The following is a 16,261-nucleotide window of genomic DNA, read 5'->3' as shown; positions in this document are numbered from 1 at the left end:
AACCTTCCTGCTGCCGCTGGCATCGTCTCATCCTTGTCCCTACTACCCATTATGCAAGACCTACCTTCTGCCTTTGCTGCTGATGTTGCCCACAATGTCGAATATAAAATTCGTGACCTTGGCACCCGTTCTGTTACACTCTTTCCTACCCAAGCTCAGGTCAAGCGTGAGATAAAGGATGTTCCCCTGAAGGTTAGTCAAGTGTCTAGGGCAAATGTATGTCTATGACTTACACCATGTTAGCCCGGCATCAATGAAATATCGATCGTTGGTCTTAGTCCTACCATTGACAAGCACTCGGTCATGGTTGAAGGTAGCGGGGCTGCTACCATCACTGGCATCAGTGTCGAGTTTCTTCCCAACCGTGAAATCTTTGACGAAGTCTACCCTGACTCTGACGAGGATGAGTCTGAGAGCGGAGATGATGATAAAGACGATGATGAGCTGTCAGACGCGCCTCAAGACCAAACCTTGCTGGGAGTCAAGATGAAGCTCATTAAGCTGAGAGACGAACAGCAGATGGCCAGAGAAATCGTCGGCAACGCGGACAACCGTATCAAAATTCTGGATGTCTATTCAAATTCCCTTGACAAGAAAGAAGGCATCAACATTAGTAAGGTGCTCGAAGTCTACAAGATGGAGCACATGGAAGCTTTCAAAGAGCGCTTGGTTGGTGTACAGAAAGAAAGAGAAATCGCCGAAGCTATCAACAAGGCCACAAAGGAACAATCGCGCCTGACTAGGATTGCTGAGAAGGCCCGGGCGAAAGAATCCAAAAGTAAAGCCAAAATCCAAAAGGCCGCCATAAAGAAGCGGGAGCAGCGTACGAAACGACTTGAGGAGAAACGCAAGGAAAAGCAACGCATCCGCGTCGAGCGCGACCGTTGCTGGCCTCAATACTGCTACACTGTGCACATCCAACTTGAGGTCAACTCTTATTACACGCCGGCCTCGTCTCGCCGAGAGTCAGTGTCCAGCGAGATTGAGCTTGTCCAAAGACCCCGAAGCAAGACGATTGACATGGAAGAAACATCTTCGTGCGATTTGGTGCTGTCATATGTGACTGACTCGGCTTTCTGGACGCCGAGTTACAATATGCAATTATCAACTGTCACTTCCACGGGCGTACTTTTCTTTGATGCTGGTCTTCACAACACTACATCTGAGACCTGGGAGAACTGCAGGATCACCCTATCTACTTCCCAGGCTACATCCTCAAGTCTCGACGAGTCTAATCCCACCCTCGCACCCTGGAGAATCAAGCTAGGCAACAGGGGATCTGGGCTAGGCTCTAGTGACGTCCTGGAAAGCAATACAGAGCGCCAGCAGCAGGTTTCCTGGCGCAATAAGAAGATGGTGATGCCGTCGCCGCAGTACAATTTCAAACGTGAAATGTTCGGCAGCGGTGGCCACGCTCTGCAGGATTACCAAATGCAGCTGATGTTACTGGAACAGCAGAACAAGAAGAGGTCAATGATGGCCAGACAGGAGAATAATTCTTCAGTGCCATTGCCACCACCTGTAGCACAACTTCATGGACTCCAAACCCAACAACTGGCACAGCAGGCACAGCAGCAACAGATGCAGATGCAGATGCAGCAGCAGCAGCAGCAACAACAGCAAATTCAGGCGCGGCAAGCGATGAACTTGAACTTGCAGGGGGCTGTTCAGCCTCTTATCGGGCAAGAACTGCGACAGACGCAAGATCAATTGATAGATTTCGATTTTGACCAGTTCTTGCATAACGATAACGAGAACATAAAGAAATCTGAACCTCAGCCGTCTCTCGAGTTCCAGAACTCCCTCGTCGAAGAGACGGGCTTTACAACAACGTTTGATCTGCCCGGACTCAAAACTCTGGTCCCCAAGTACACCGTCTCGAAGCAGCGCGTTGCTCGTCTTCAGTTCACGAACGTATTTTTCAGTCACACTGTCGTGGCTAAGTACCAGCCAGCAGCATACCTCAAAGCCAAGCTCAAAAACAATAGCAAACTTACCCTTCTCCGTGGACCAGCAAGCTTGACGCTTGACGGGAGCTTCATGGGGCAAACCAAAGTTCCTCGATGCAGCCCCGGCGAGAAGTTTACTCTCAGTTTGGGGGTGGACTCGTCGATCAGAGTCATGTATCCAAAGCCTGACGTTCGAAGAAGCACAAGCGGCATGTTTAGTAAGGAAGATAGTTCTGTTTATGTCCGAACTATCACGATGCATAACACTCGCGTCACTGCTGGAAAACCAGTCAATGTGTTGGTTCTTGACCAAATTCCAGTGTCCGAGGACGACCGTTTACGTGTTGAGCTGTTGAGCCCTCGTGGACTCACGGTCGAAGGGTCTAGTCAGCCAGCTGGGGCTCCTGGGCGTGAATTGGCAGAGGATAAGGATTGGGGCAAAGCGACAGCGTCTTTGAGGAAGTATGGGCAGGTATCGTGGGATGTTGCGTTGAATGCAGGCAAGTCTGTCAAGTTGAATCTTGAGTACTCGGTTTCGATGCCAAGTGGTGACGTTGCGAAAGAGTGTTGATCGAACCACAGCTTGTAGTGGTGGTGCAATGCTGATTATAGTAGGGAGGTGGCCAGCGGATTGAGCTTTTGAAAGAGCTGAAATTGCAAAACAATGCTGGTTGCCCAATGTCACTGGTTGTAATTTTCATGTTCTGTCAGTTTCTTTGAGGGTTACTGTTTACAACACGGCCTCCTTAAGACGCCGGTTTATAGATCGAGTCAGTTCGTTGCTGGACTTAATGTATTCATTTTCTACATTTTATTTGACTGTAATCCCATACTTTGCGTACGGAGTACATTATTCCATTTGCGACGCATTTACACTTCTCTTGACTCAACTTTTGTTCGACACTCGTGCCACAAACGTTGAGTCGTTGCCGACCGTACTTCTTAGCAAGTCATTGACAAAGACAGAAGGCAAGCGAGGGTTTGATGAACCCTGCTCTGATCACGCGCTCGAATCATTTGTGATAGACTCGGATGAGTCTTACACCGGGACGACTTACACTGGATTCCAGGTAGCTATAGTAGTGAATTCTGGGATTGAGATACAAACCTTGAGATCAAGGTTGTTGAGTCAGAAGGCGAGTAGGAATTAATGTTGGAGAAATTTGTTTCCCCGAAAACCTATAAAGACGATCTAGTAATACCGATTCCTTGTCTTGCCTTGATCATTCATTGAAGCTGCATCGGATGTCCCCACGTACCTTTGAACGCTGCCCCTCCATCTCAAGTCAGGTGATCCGATCGATTGCCCCTCCCCCTCCTTCTTGGGTTATCAACGCTGATAAAAAAATCCACCATTGGGCCCAACAAGACCGAACGAATAACACAACTGTAAATCGCAAAGATGTTGGACATTGAGGATTTCATTGAAGAGCGCGGCGGAAACCCCGAGAAGATTCGGGAGAGCCAGCGTCGCCGACATGCTCCTGTAGAGCTTGTTGACGAGGTTATTGCCCTCTGGCAAGATGCGCGAAAGAGTGAGTCACGGAACAGTTTCAAAATCACTCTATAGTGCGCCAACTGACCTCTCTCAAGCCCAATACGGAGTCACCCAGATCGGTACACAAATAAACGGTGTTCAAAAGGAGATTGGTCTCAAGAAGAGGGCCAAGGAGGATGCGACCGACCTGCTCAAGGAGAAGGAGGAGTTGACAGAGAAGAAGAAGAAGCAGGAGGAACTCGCTGCGGCCAAGAACGCAGAGCTCAAGGTCAAGGCTAAGCTCGTCGGAAACTACGTCCACGACTCCGTACACGTCAGCGACAACGAGGACAACAACACCATCGAGAGAACCTGGGCGCCCGAGACCTTCGACAAGACCACGCAAGCCGCTCTCTCCCACCACGATGTGCTCCTACGACTTGGAGGATACGACCCCGTCCGAGGTGTCAAGCTTGTAGGCCACCGAGGTTACTGCTTGACTGGCTACGGAATGTTCCTGTGAGTTGGACACCAAGGGCAACGATATCATTATTCTAACGTTGACAGGAACTTGGCCCTTGTCAACTACGCCACTTCTTTCCTCTTCCACAAGGGTATGCAATACTTGAGCGAGTCAACCATCATCTGCTAACAATTTTGGGCATAGGCTACACCCCTAACCAGCCCCCTTTCATGCTCAACCGCGACCAGATGGCCAAGACTGCTCAGCTCTCTCAGTTCGACGAGGAGCTGTACCGTGTCTCTGAAGGCCCTACACCTTCTGAGTCTGACCGATACCTGATTGCTACCAGCGAGCAGCCCCTTTCCGCCCTCCACGCTGAGGAGTGGATTCAGCCCGCCGAGCTTCCTATCAAGTACTGTGGTTACAGCACTTGCTTCCGAAAGGAGGCTGGCAGCCACGGTCGCGACGCTTGGGGTGTGTTCCGTGTGCACCAGTTCGAGAAGGTAGAGCAGTTTGTTCTCTGTGGTCCCGATGACAGCTGGGACCAGTTCGACCAGATGATGGCCAACTCTGAGGAGTTCTACAAGTCTCTCGGCCTCCCCTACCAGGTTGTTGGCATCGTCACAGGTGCGCTGAACAACGCTGCTGCCAAGAAGTACGATTTGGAAGCGTGGTTCCCCTTCCAGAAGGAGTACAAGGAGCTTGTTTCTTGCTCCAACTGCACAGATTATCAGACACGAGAGCTTGAGATTCGCCATGGTGCCAAGAAGGGCAAGCAGATTGTTGGCGGTGGAAAGAAGGAGTACGTCCATGCTCTGAACGCTGTAAGTCATCTATCAATATTTCTGTGCGTGTTGATCTATATGCTAACCGCTATTCCCAGACACTCTGTGCTACTGAGCGAACACTGTGCTGTATTCTCGAGAACTATCAGACCGAGGAGGGTCTTGTTGTGCCCGAGGTGCTGCGAAAGTACATTCCCGGCGAGCCTGACTTCCTTCCTTTCATCAAGGAAGCCCCCAAGGAGGCCGAGAAGGCCGAGAAGAAGGATGCTGGCAAGAAGGAGAAGACACTCCCTGTCCGCGAGAAGGCATAAACGAAATCACTGGCAAATGGAATAGGATGTTTTAGAGGAAGAAAAAAGTCGGCACTTGTGTTTGATGATATAGTGTATGACGAATTGATGGAAGAAATGAATAAAGCATTAAAACAACTAGATTGCGTGACTGTACTCACACGACTGCACCGGCGATGATGAAATGGTGTGCGTGCAATCAACAAGCTGGGACACACCAAAGCTTTGTGATACAAAGAAGTATTCTGGAAGTGGACGACGTGATGTTGGGAAAATTAAGCTTGATATGGAGTATCTATGTGTTGTAGAATCGGCAGGGATTTAAAACAGAGTACTCACCCTCGTGGGTAGTGTAAGTGCTTACAAGGACACCAGCCAGGTCTTTATCAGAATCACATATTGTTCGTTTTTCAAGATATGAAGCTCTTCGCGACATGTTCAATATCTTCAACTGCAAGGTCGACACACTCGCAAAGGTCAAAACTCAATAAACAACAACGTTCCCCCGAAACAATATCCATCCACGAATTCGTGCCAGATGGCTCAGTATCCATGTCGAAGACTCTCTGAGTTCTCAGTCATGAATTTTTCTGCTTGATAGGGTGTGGCAGTCGCGCCCGTTCTTAAAGAGTTGGCCGCCGTTGCAGATTTTGGGCGTTGAGCGGCATTGAGCTTCTCTCGAAACCCACCCACCACACCCGACTCTTGTAAGGTACATCTATCCGTATACTTATGATTAATACATAATATTACAGAATTTCTGTACCATATGATCTAATTCATCGAAGCTGCTGACAATTATCAAAATCACATGGTGGTTAAGTACTGTAAGTCGTCAGGGAAACATAGACTGTTGTTGGGAAAACAACTTGACAATCGCATTCCAAGTAATGCCGGTCATTCTAGTGAAAAACACGGTACTGTGTCGCCGTGTTTCGACAAACACTGTTCTTGAATCGGAAACGGCCCCACAATATTTCTGCCGCGTCTCCTTTTTGGCACGCGAGATGAGATTGGATTCAGGTGCATAAGGTGTAGGCCAGCGGGAAGGGCTCATGCCATGGATGTGACGAACTTTGCTAGACAAGCATGTTGATAGGACACAAACGGACATCGTTTAGGCATGGCAGCAGCCTACATGTTGGTTCCAGAGAAGGGGTTGTAGAGCATGGCGCCGGGCGGAGGTTCAGGATGCGGTTCCGTCAAGACCTTGACCCTGACCGTCCATCAACATCCCAAAGTGTCACAAGATATGCCAATAATCATAACCGAGGATGAAGCGATTAGTTCACATCTAGATTTGTACTTTGGATGAGGAAGAGGAAGAGGGAATTGCCAGAAGAGATGAGATGCGCGCACAATGTAACCCTCTCAACGGTCCGTACGGAGGAGAAAAGGAGCTCAGAAAGAAATCAGCGGGCGACGCCGATAGCCCCTCTTTCGGACTCTCATTTGCCGGACCGGAACGAAAAGCATCAAGATAGCGGTTGCAAAGAGGCGAAATACACGAGCATGGAAGATTGATCCAAGCTCGTACACACAAAGGTGGTCATTCAAGTCACTTTATCGCGGAACGTGATTTTATCAGTAGCATAGCTCGTGTTCGGGGGTGGCACGAGAGCGAACTACACATGTTTTGAGGTTTGATTGCTGTATGTTGATGCAGGCGATTGGCAACGACGTAGTAGGCGTCTTGACCACCCTACAAAGAGCAATGAACAGAGTCACCGCGATGTTGTACTCTAGCATCGTCCGATGTTGGGGGCAGATGGAGGAGAAACACTGGCAATTATAGAGGACAAAGAGAATAAGTCCCGCAACCGCCGGTATTACCCCACCTCCCATCTTTTCCGTTTTCTAGTTCATAGGCTGAGGCTGTCGGCTGGCTTTGGTGCACTGTGGGAGTGTTCGGGGGGGAAAAGACGGCGGTGAAAACCCTCGGACATGCCGGGAGCGCCTTTCTCTTCCCCCGGTTCCTGTGCGACAATGTTGCCAGCAACCAAGAACAACGAGCCTCGTAGGAAATGTCGCCGACGCCTCCGCTGCAGTTGCATCAATCAATACATTTCATGCCCTCAATGTCTGGAGTAGGTTAAAATGGTAGTGATAGATAAAATCTCCGATAATCTCCAAGCTCTTGGTCTGATAATCGAGGCACTTGCACAAAAGCGCTTGGATTGTGTTCTCAGACTCATTCCTCTATTCCGGTATCTGGAGTCCGGGTGTTTGGGGAAGGGTTCCTTATAGGCAGTACATCTTGTGACTCCTGGTCGGCGAAGATGAGAACCATCGGGTGCTATTTTATCGGTTCAGGCAGTTTCCAAGTGAGAAGAGTGTATGTTATTAAATGAACTGCTTGCTTGAATGTAAAGTGGTTGGGGTTGGCGAAATGGAAGAGTGATCAGTACGTACCGCCACTGGCCGGTTCGGGGGCGGAAAGTCACTTCGACCGTCCACCTTCCGTTTATTCGGCCTCGTTCATTCTCTACGGGCCGGAGTCCACGCCGAAAAAACATCCCCTCTCAGTTTTTTCCCCTTCTACAACATCTGAGGATATACGCCACATTTTCCGATCTACATTTTCTAACTTAAAGCTGCAGAGGAGCGAGGGGGAAAGTCTGTATTGGATTCGTTCCTGCAACATACGGATAACCACTTTTTTCGAGCCCTACCTTCTTTGACTCAAAGCTGCCGAGTGAGGGAGAAAGTCGGTCTTGGGCTTTAGAGATTGCCAGACACCACCAAATTCTTGAAAGAATGGCTTCATCCATAAGATCTACTACAGCCCTTCGCGCGGGATCGGCGTGGTAAGTTTTCCCATGTATATCACAAATCTCCACTGGTTTGTTAACTCTAGAACAGCACGCGCTGTAGAAAGGGCAAGACTAAATGCGTCTATGAGAGTGGGAGACCACCTTGGTTAGTATTGACTTACTATAGCTTGTTCTGAACAGCGCGACTTACATAGGGCAGCAAAAATTGTGCCAAGGGGATGCACGACTGTTATTTACCCTCAGAGAGCCTTCAGCACCACGGAGGAGGAAGCCCAGCGCGACACGCCAACCATCCTCATCGCCCGCGCGACAATGTTCCTGCCGCCGCTGCACCTGCTGCTGAGAGACAGCCTGTTGTGGGTGCTGCTCCTACGCGTCACGCCCAGACAGGTTCCGACAAGTGAGTTACGGGTTGTTGTCGCCCATCTTCCTATTCCTTCTCTACTTGACATGTTACGGTCGCCTTCCAAGCGGTTTGGCGGACATTGTTCTGTGCTCTTCTTTACCCCGGGTGGATCGGCAGACTCGCTTCACTGCCTTGTCTCATCATCAGGCGCTTTCAGGCTTCAGCCTTTCACCTCAGTCCTGTCACTCCAAAGGCCGGTCACCCAAATACGGCTTTTGATCTGATCATCTCTCGCCTTCTTATCATTCGTTCATTACCACACCCGCGCTCGGGTCTGTTTGGTCTTCTCCCAATTCGCCAAGGGCTTGACTCCTAAGACCTGTGTCCGTCTTGGTGCCCCACATTATCGCCGTCGGCTTACGGCATGCCCCCGAAATTTACCTTGGTCAAGCTCACTCATGAGACGGGCCGTGCCACCCCCTTGTCGACCTCCCGACATTCCGATTCTACAGCTTGCGACCAGCTATCAAGAAGACTTTTGCTAACGGAGCATCTATCAGATTGACGCCTGAACTCATTTCTGAATGCGAGCGCGTTGTATCAAAGACCTTCCCGGCTTGCGTTGCGTTTCACAAGCCCTCCTTTGTTCAACAGCTCAAGAGCGCGTCTTTGGACGCTGCCCTGGTTTATGGCCTTTTGACCTGCGCAGCCCGGTACGTCACCCATTCCGAACCCTGCTGCCCAATTTCCCTCCCGGTTGCTTTGGCTGGTCTCGTTTGTTACGCCGACCGTCGTCTCATTTCCCATCTCGTTTTGACTCGCCCATCCGCCCGGCGTATGGCTCCACACCGATCGGTGCTACCATCACCGAGTTTGAGCCTGTGCCCCAATTTCTGGATATCTTGCTGTCCGGGTTTGAGCCGAGGATTCCCGAGTCACATCTTCCCACAATCCCCGCATCCCCACTGTTGACTGTCGTGATGCTTAGAGTTGCCAGCATCAATTTTGGTCAAAGTCACGAATGTGTCGCTAACATTGATGTTTAGGAGCTCGCCTAGCCTGATTCGCCGCTATGGAGGACCTACACAAGCTGCCGAGACATTCGCTGCGAAAGCCATGACTCTTATCAACCAAAACTTAGACCATCCTAACCTCGTTGATATTCAAGCATTGTGCTTGATCATTATCCACGAATGGGGCTCACGCAATGCTGTCAGAGCCTACATCTACTTAGGCCAGGCTGCGCGCATGGTTCAGATGTACCGGATCTTGAACAGCCACCACCCATCTCCAGATGCAGACCTCTTCCTGCGTGATGAATCCCTTCGTCGTACAGTCTGGCTCATCTACATACTGGATTGCCTTCTGACGAGCACTCCCGGTCGATACTCTGCTCTATCTCCTCACGATACCGCGGACGTCTCTTTGCCCTGCTCGGACATCAACTTTGCCTTCGGCAATGCTGTGTTTGTCAAGACTCTGCGTCAGCAGCTCGACCCCAACGCCGTTCCACCTGGTCAACCCCCATCCGAGATTGGCGAGTTTGGCTACATTGTCCTGGCTTCGACCATATGGCGCGATGTTGTCGCGATGCTTACCACTACTACGCTCGCAAGCTTCCGCGAGGAAGATTGTAGTGATTTGATCGCAAAGATCGAGGGTCTCCGGGCAACTTTACCGATGCAGTTCGTGGACAAGCCGGGCCAGATCAACCTTCATATGACCATGGGTTCTGGTTACACTTTTGCCATGCTTCATTGCCTTCTCCATTGCGCTACGGTCTTTGTCCACCGAAGACGTCTGTTGCAGGAGGTAACATCTTCAAACTTCAACCTGGAGTCGTTCCGTCTTAATGCTCGATGTCACGATATCATTGATCGTCTCTTTACATCTTGCCACGGCACAATCTCATTGCTCACTGCTGTTGAGGCTGGTTCTGAGAAGGATCATTCGCCTTGCTTTCCCATATTCATGCTCTTCTCTGCCTTCACAGCTAGTGCTACTGTAGCCTACCTATCTCTTAAAGGTCTTACACCCCCTAATGCTGTTGAGACAGCCGCACACATTGTCAAGGACGGTCTACGATTTATGAGCGACGGAACCGAGAACTGGCCTTTGATGGGCAGTTGGCTACGCCACCTTACCGTTATGCAGCGTGTACTCAACAACGATGCTGCGGCTGCTAATGGCGGCAGTTCCCTGCGCCATAGCTCGGCGTCTCATGGCGCAGGCGGCGCCAAGGACGAGATTTCATCCAACGCCGACACAAACCCAGATGTGATGGATTACGATCAAACCAACCGCGCAGGTAGCGTTTCGGGCCAAGGTCCCAACCGCTCCCTTTCGGAGTCAGTTCGCGGCGACAGTGAGCCTCCGGTTGTGCTTGCTCGGCGTCCTGGCATCGCCACTATCAATGGTGGCTCAGGGGGGGTATCTACTCCTACCACTTCACCTCCTCCATCAAACACTCCACATGGTGCCAGTGGAATGTCTGGTATCAAACAGACCAGCCCAGAAATGGCGAACGGAATTGTGCCTCCTCAGGATGGTCAGACCACAAGCCAGGACATGACAGCGCCCGAACTATGCCAAGCTTTTGAGCGACAACTTCTCGATTTGGACGACTTGGCTGCATTCATGGGTGGAGGGGTCTAGAATTAACCGACGTTGCACCAACGAAGCTACGAGTGAATTTCCAGCGGGCTGCTAAAGATTATACCTACGGGCGATAGGGTTCTGTTTTGATATTTATTCATTTACTTGGGATTTTTTCTTGGCCTCAGTAATTCGTTGTCTTCCGTGCAGACGCTGGTAACCAGTGCTTTGGTGGAATACTAGGAAGGGATACTGCGGAAGGCGTCGAGGTAGTACTGAGAGAGTATCGGGTAATAATTAAGTTACGTTTCTCCAAGCTCAAGTGTGAGGTGATTGTCGTGTGCCATCTGTAGACTGACAAGGGGAAATGGTATCCCAACAACTAGAAGTGAATCAAGATGGCGTCGTGGATAGCAAGGCGCTGGCGCTGGATGCTTGGTCCTTTTCTTTCGTATTCACTATCTAGGACTTTAAGTCCACCAGTAAGGTAGCCCTTTGTCTAGAGCAGCCATCGTTTATTCATAAATACGATACCCGGCATCTTGCCCTTAATTTTTTATCAGAGCTAGTCCCAGAGTCTTAACGGCTGGTATCTAGTCGGCGCCCGTTCATGAAGAAAAAAAACCTGGCGCTTGTCCTGCTTCGAATCGTCGACACACCCTATGACGAAATGATGCTTGGCCCTGATAACGACCAAAGTAATCATAAATGTATTACTATGTCGCGATATAAGCTAAGCAATGCATATGATAATGTCCAATCGGTCCACAATGGTGATAAGGATGCCCCATTGACCTACGATGATGATGTCGCATCAACCTACAGTGAAGCCATCCAATCCCCCAACCGTAATGACCTTGGGTCGCCCGATGTCTTGCAACTGCAAGCAGAAACCGCTATCAACAACAACCGCCACTCGTGGAGTTACCCTATTCAGATTGTCTAACGAAACTCCGCCTCCAGAATAGACATACTGACATCAACCAGCACCGGCAACAGGGCATCAGCGTGACGACTAATGAGTTGTGTAATCGTACACGCTCGTTCTATGTTGTCATAGCGTAACATTGCATCTCCACGGATGCTAGTGGAGGTTTTGTCCGGATCTAGACGAACGTAGCGAGGGCTAATGCCAATATTCTTTGCATGCCTCCATGTCCAATCCACGAGGCCTGTCTCATAGTTGAGACTGAGGCCAAAAAAACACAGGTTGCCCAGCTGATCGTTCAGCACTTGGCACTGTAGTCACGTTTCGAATTTGTCTGGCATTGAGTGGATGGTTTTCTTTCAAGATGCCCACTCGTATACGCGTTTCCGTAAAAAAGTGGTCGCGAAGGACTGGGAGAGGTGATATAGGGGAACTTGAATTTCATGTACGAAAAACATGGTAAATAAATCGCTGGAACTCGGCGATCTTGGCTGGTATACCTCGGATAGTCGACAGAGATTGGAGGACAGTCGATAGGCTTTGAAGTTCGCGCAAGGTTAAATGTTCGCCAGTACATAATAACACCAGCATTCCGTTCACCCGTATATATCATCATTTTCTCAATTGAGAGGTCCAACATTGGGGTCTCTGGGTCTCTTGCAACTTTACGTCTCCAGAGAGCTTCATGGCCCTAATCTATCAGCCCGTCATTTGTTACCTACCTGGGTAGGCAGGAGGGTAGTAAAAAAAGGGGGACTTGAAGCAACCCGGGTGAAATTATTAGACCACTCTTAGGCTATATAAACACTAAGAGTGATCTAACATTTATGTTGACTACTAAATCAGTCACGGTTTTTATGCAACCCGCCTGGTAGGTACGCCGATATTCCCAGAAGTCAGAATAGAAGTCAGAATATGAGTCAATTCCAAAACTACGTAGAGTGCTTTGAATAGAAGGAAGACTGTTACGGTTTACCATATCTTGATATAATTTATTATATCTGGTGGTGGAAAGAACTTGAAGCGTTCTACACTATCAAGCTAGGGTATAAACAGCCTCAGAGTGTTTCTAACACGGTATGAAATGACCAAACTATTTCGTCATTTGGGCAATTAATAAGGACAGCGAAGTTTGCATTGAGTTGTGGGCTTTTCATTTTCACTTGAAGTCCATGGAAACTGCCGTATTGTACATCTCGATTCGATGATTGGTACCCTTGGTTGCACTGTACACACTGGAGAAGGGATGGGGATTTGGTCAAGCGGTTACATCATCTCAGTATCTGGTACTCTTAGCCAATATGACAGTTTCTAGAAGAGGTTTGGAAGACGTAAGAAGTCGTTGTATTTTGGTTCCATTCATGCTTAGCGACGACGGTGTGGCACATTCAGTGAAGGATTGGTCCAAAGACAAATTGTTTTAGCTAAATGGGATCTGCGGGCGTAAATTATGGCCTTGCTTTAGAGAGAGGGATTTTCTGGGGAAATAAGCTTGTGCGAACTAAACTTTTGGGATGGATGGTTTGTTGATACAGTATGTGGAGAGGTTTGGTGATGATGAGTCTGGTGACGTTTGTGAACTCTGCATCTTCCGTATTACCAAGTACTAAGTACATCATTCTTGTTAGTTATTCTAATAATGTCACTACTTTTCTATCTGTTTCTCTGTAACTCTAGGGAAGTCTCTTGATCAAAGTAACGAGCATGTTGCGTGGTAGTGAACGTGAAGGTGATGTCAATTCAGAGACATATTTGGGTCCACTCTGGGTGCCGAATTGCCGATGTTGCTTACTGTAATCGGGAAAGCACCGGACCTTGTTCCCCACACCATCGGCCATCTCGTGCCGGGAATAGAGCATACAATAAATCTCCAGGTTTTAGTGATGGATAGCCATAAATGCGGAGGAAGCCTGGACTAAATAAGGCCTTGTAAGTCATTGAGGCACGGCACTTGACTAGTAATTACGTCAAGAAGTACATTCAGTGAATGAGCAGTAAAGATTCATGAATACTCACCACAGCTAGACACTCGAATCTCATGTCAAAAGCATACAGTCAATATCTCAGATATCACAAGACAAAACACAGCAAACCCTCCATCATGTAGTGTAACATGCATATCAACGACCCTTGACAAGCGATAATGCTCACGACAGCAGCCATCCCTGTCTTCTGCAACCACAGACACTAAGATCTGCAGTACTATCTCTGAGATGCCGAACCAAAGGGACCGGCTCGGCGTGCCGTTTCTACGAATCATAGCCTGTCCAACTTATCCAAACTTGTATCGTATGGATATGATAGGTCTGCCTGGTGTTTTCTCGTGGTTCGGAAACCGCTAAGACAACGCTTTGCGAGTGTAAGTGGAGTCTGGGGGATTGCCTTGCAGTCTATATAACAGATGGACGGGCACTTCGCAAAAATCAAGTCATGCCAAACAGTTTTGTCTGTCTAGTTCTATAGACTTACACAAATACATCTCTCTGTTTTGGTGGTTCCTTCTTATTTGAGGTAACGCCTCCACATGTACAACATCACAACTTCTCTTGACGCTTCCACTTAACAACACCATCATTCCAACACAACAAAGAAACCAATATGACTCAAGACGAGTACAATACTCGAGCGCCGCATGAAGGCATGTCGCCTGGTCGATATGTAGCCACGCGGCTATCGTCACTCAAACCTCCCATGCACAACGTGCCGAATCCCATAAAACTGCTGCGCATGCTCAACTCACAGCAATGGGCATTCTTTTTTATTGCTTTCGCAGCTTGGGTACGTCTAAATCGAGTTTTCTTACCTTTATTGATGGCCCTATTGTTGAACAATCGGGTCTATTCTTGAAGGGTGGCTGCGTCTTCTTAGAGTGTACAGCACCGCGCATCATCACCACCAACATTTTATTGAGTAATTTACTGATGAACAAACGCAGACATGGGATGCCTATGACTTTTTTAGCGTATCATTAACGGTGACAGATCTCGCTGAGACCTTTGGCAAGTCTAAAAAGGATATCACATGGGGAATCACCCTAGTCCTCATGTTTCGATCTGTCGGATCCATCACCTTTGGTATCGCAAGTGATCGATACGGACGAAAGTGGCCCTTTGTCATCAACAATCTCCTATTTATCGTGCTTGAGCTTGTAAGTCACGGCCTTATACAACACTCCTGCCAGATTGCCTTGGCACTGGACTTGTTTAGAGACCTATGATATTTGTCCGATGAAAGTGCTGACATGATATCAGGGAACTGGATTTTGTCAAACCTATAAACAGTTCTTGGCTTGCAGGGCATTGTTTGGCGTCGCCATGGGGGGCCTTTATGGTAATGTTGCTGCCACAGCCCTCGAAGACTGCCCAGAAGAAGCTAGAGGTTTAATCTCAGGAATGCTCCAGCAGGGAGTAAGTGGCGAGATCATTCGTATCGTATGTGAAGTTGAGGCTAACTATACAACAGTATGCCTTTGGATATCTTCTGTGTACCGCATTTGCACGAGGCCTCGTCGATACAACTTCTCATGGTTGGCGTCCTCTCTTTTGGTTCGGGGCTTGCCCACCTGCTTTGTTCATCATCTGGCGTTTGATGCTCCCCGAGACACAAGCCTACCAAGAGCGCCAGCATTTGAGGCAAGAAGCCGGTGCAGACGGAAAGGGAAAGGTATTCATTAAAGAAGGAAAGGTTGCCCTCAAGCATCATTGGTTACTGCTTGTCTATCTCGTCCTTCTCATGGCTGGCTTCAACTTTATGAGCCACGGTAGCCAAGACTTGTATCCCACAATGCTGGAGAATCAGCTCAACTTCTCCAAGAACAAAGTCACCGTTACTCAAGTCGTAGCAAATCTGGGAGCCATGACTGGTGGTTCTGTTGTTGGTTTCTTGAGCCAGTCTGTTGGCCGGCGAATCAGCATTATTGTGTGTTGTATCGTGGGAGGCGCTCTTCTTTACCCCTACACTTTCATTCGCGACTCATCCATTATTGCAGCTGCGTTCTTTCAACAATTCTGGTAGGTCACCAACTTCCCCAACCATTCCAATGGAGTGCTAATGCCATGCAGCGTGCAAGGAGCCTGGGGTGTCATTCCCATTCACTTGATGGAACTATCTCCTGGTGCATTCCGAACCTTTGTCGTCGGCACCTCCTACCAGCTCGGTAACCTCGTGTCATCAGCTTCCTCTACGATCGAGGCCACTATTGGCGAACGTTTCCCCCTTCCCGATAATGCAGAAGGTGAGAGTCGATATGATTACGGAAAGGTCATCTGCATATTCATGGCCTGTGTGTATGTATACGTGATTGTGTTGACTTTCGTCGGTCCTGAGAACTTGAGGGGCAAGTTTGATGTTGCTCACGATGCGGATACGAGGGAGGTTATGGGTACCCGAGCCATGGACCATGCAGACCAGTATCGGAGATCGGGAGATGAAGAGAACTTTAGGAAGGATAGCACTGAGAAGCCTGAAGTTGCACACGTGCGGGATTAGGCAGCGACATATCGGTGGTTGAGAGAGATGACGCAGAGGTTGAGCGCAGGAGATATCGTGATGTTGTCAGTTAGTTTAATGTAATTCTTTCTCTATTTCTGAATCTTGCTGTGGTCATCGATTGTTGTTCTGAGTAACCTCATGATTCCTCATGTTATTGTTCCCC

General features: G+C 48.8%; 5 protein-coding genes across 5 annotated transcripts; all 5 read left to right on the top strand.

Annotated features, from left to right (window-relative positions):
• Positions 1–51: 51 nt before the first annotated feature.
• FGSG_04201 (uncharacterized protein) lies at positions 52–2,520 on the top strand (the record flags this gene model as incomplete). Its single annotated transcript, XM_011323126.1, has 2 exons — positions 52–192; positions 244–2,520. 2 exons carry the CDS (start codon positions 52–54, stop codon positions 2,518–2,520), a joined length of 2,418 nt encoding a protein of 805 aa, XP_011321428.1.
• A 786-nt stretch (positions 2,521–3,306) lies between these two features.
• Positions 3,307–5,168, top strand: FGSG_04202 (seryl-tRNA synthetase). The gene is made up of 5 exons (XM_011323125.1): positions 3,307–3,484; positions 3,543–3,945; positions 3,994–4,040; positions 4,094–4,713; positions 4,773–5,168. The coding sequence occupies exons 1-5, from the start codon at positions 3,352–3,354 to the stop codon at positions 4,983–4,985; spliced, it is 1,416 nt and encodes a 471-aa protein (XP_011321427.1). The 5' UTR covers positions 3,307–3,351; the 3' UTR covers positions 4,986–5,168.
• Positions 5,169–8,050: 2,882 nt separating this feature from the next.
• Positions 8,051–10,739, top strand: FGSG_04203 (uncharacterized protein; the record flags this gene model as incomplete). The annotated part of the gene is made up of 3 exons (XM_011323124.1): positions 8,051–8,138; positions 8,608–8,797; positions 9,131–10,739. The coding sequence occupies 3 exons, from the start codon at positions 8,051–8,053 to the stop codon at positions 10,737–10,739; spliced, it is 1,887 nt and encodes a 628-aa protein (XP_011321426.1).
• A 550-nt stretch (positions 10,740–11,289) lies between these two features.
• On the top strand, positions 11,290–11,625 carry FGSG_12293 (uncharacterized protein; the record flags this gene model as incomplete). The annotated part of the gene is made up of 1 exon (XM_011323123.1): positions 11,290–11,625. The coding sequence occupies one exon, from the start codon at positions 11,290–11,292 to the stop codon at positions 11,623–11,625; it is 336 nt and encodes a 111-aa protein (XP_011321425.1).
• Positions 11,626–14,205: 2,580 nt separating this feature from the next.
• FGSG_04204 (uncharacterized protein) lies at positions 14,206–16,136 on the top strand (the record flags this gene model as incomplete). The annotated part of the gene is made up of 5 exons (XM_011323122.1): positions 14,206–14,385; positions 14,543–14,755; positions 14,859–15,014; positions 15,070–15,617; positions 15,669–16,136. 5 exons carry the CDS (start codon positions 14,206–14,208, stop codon positions 16,093–16,095), a joined length of 1,524 nt encoding a protein of 507 aa, XP_011321424.1. The 3' UTR covers positions 16,096–16,136.
• Positions 16,137–16,261: the final 125 nt, after the last annotated feature.

The sequence above is a fragment of the Fusarium graminearum genome, chromosome 2, assembly GCF_000240135.3.
Source record: "Fusarium graminearum PH-1 chromosome 2, whole genome shotgun sequence".
In the NCBI taxonomy this organism is placed as follows: Eukaryota; Fungi; Ascomycota; class Sordariomycetes; order Hypocreales; family Nectriaceae; genus Fusarium; species Fusarium graminearum.
Note: the sequence above shows the minus strand (reverse complement) of the source record. Positions and strands in the feature narration are given on the sequence as shown.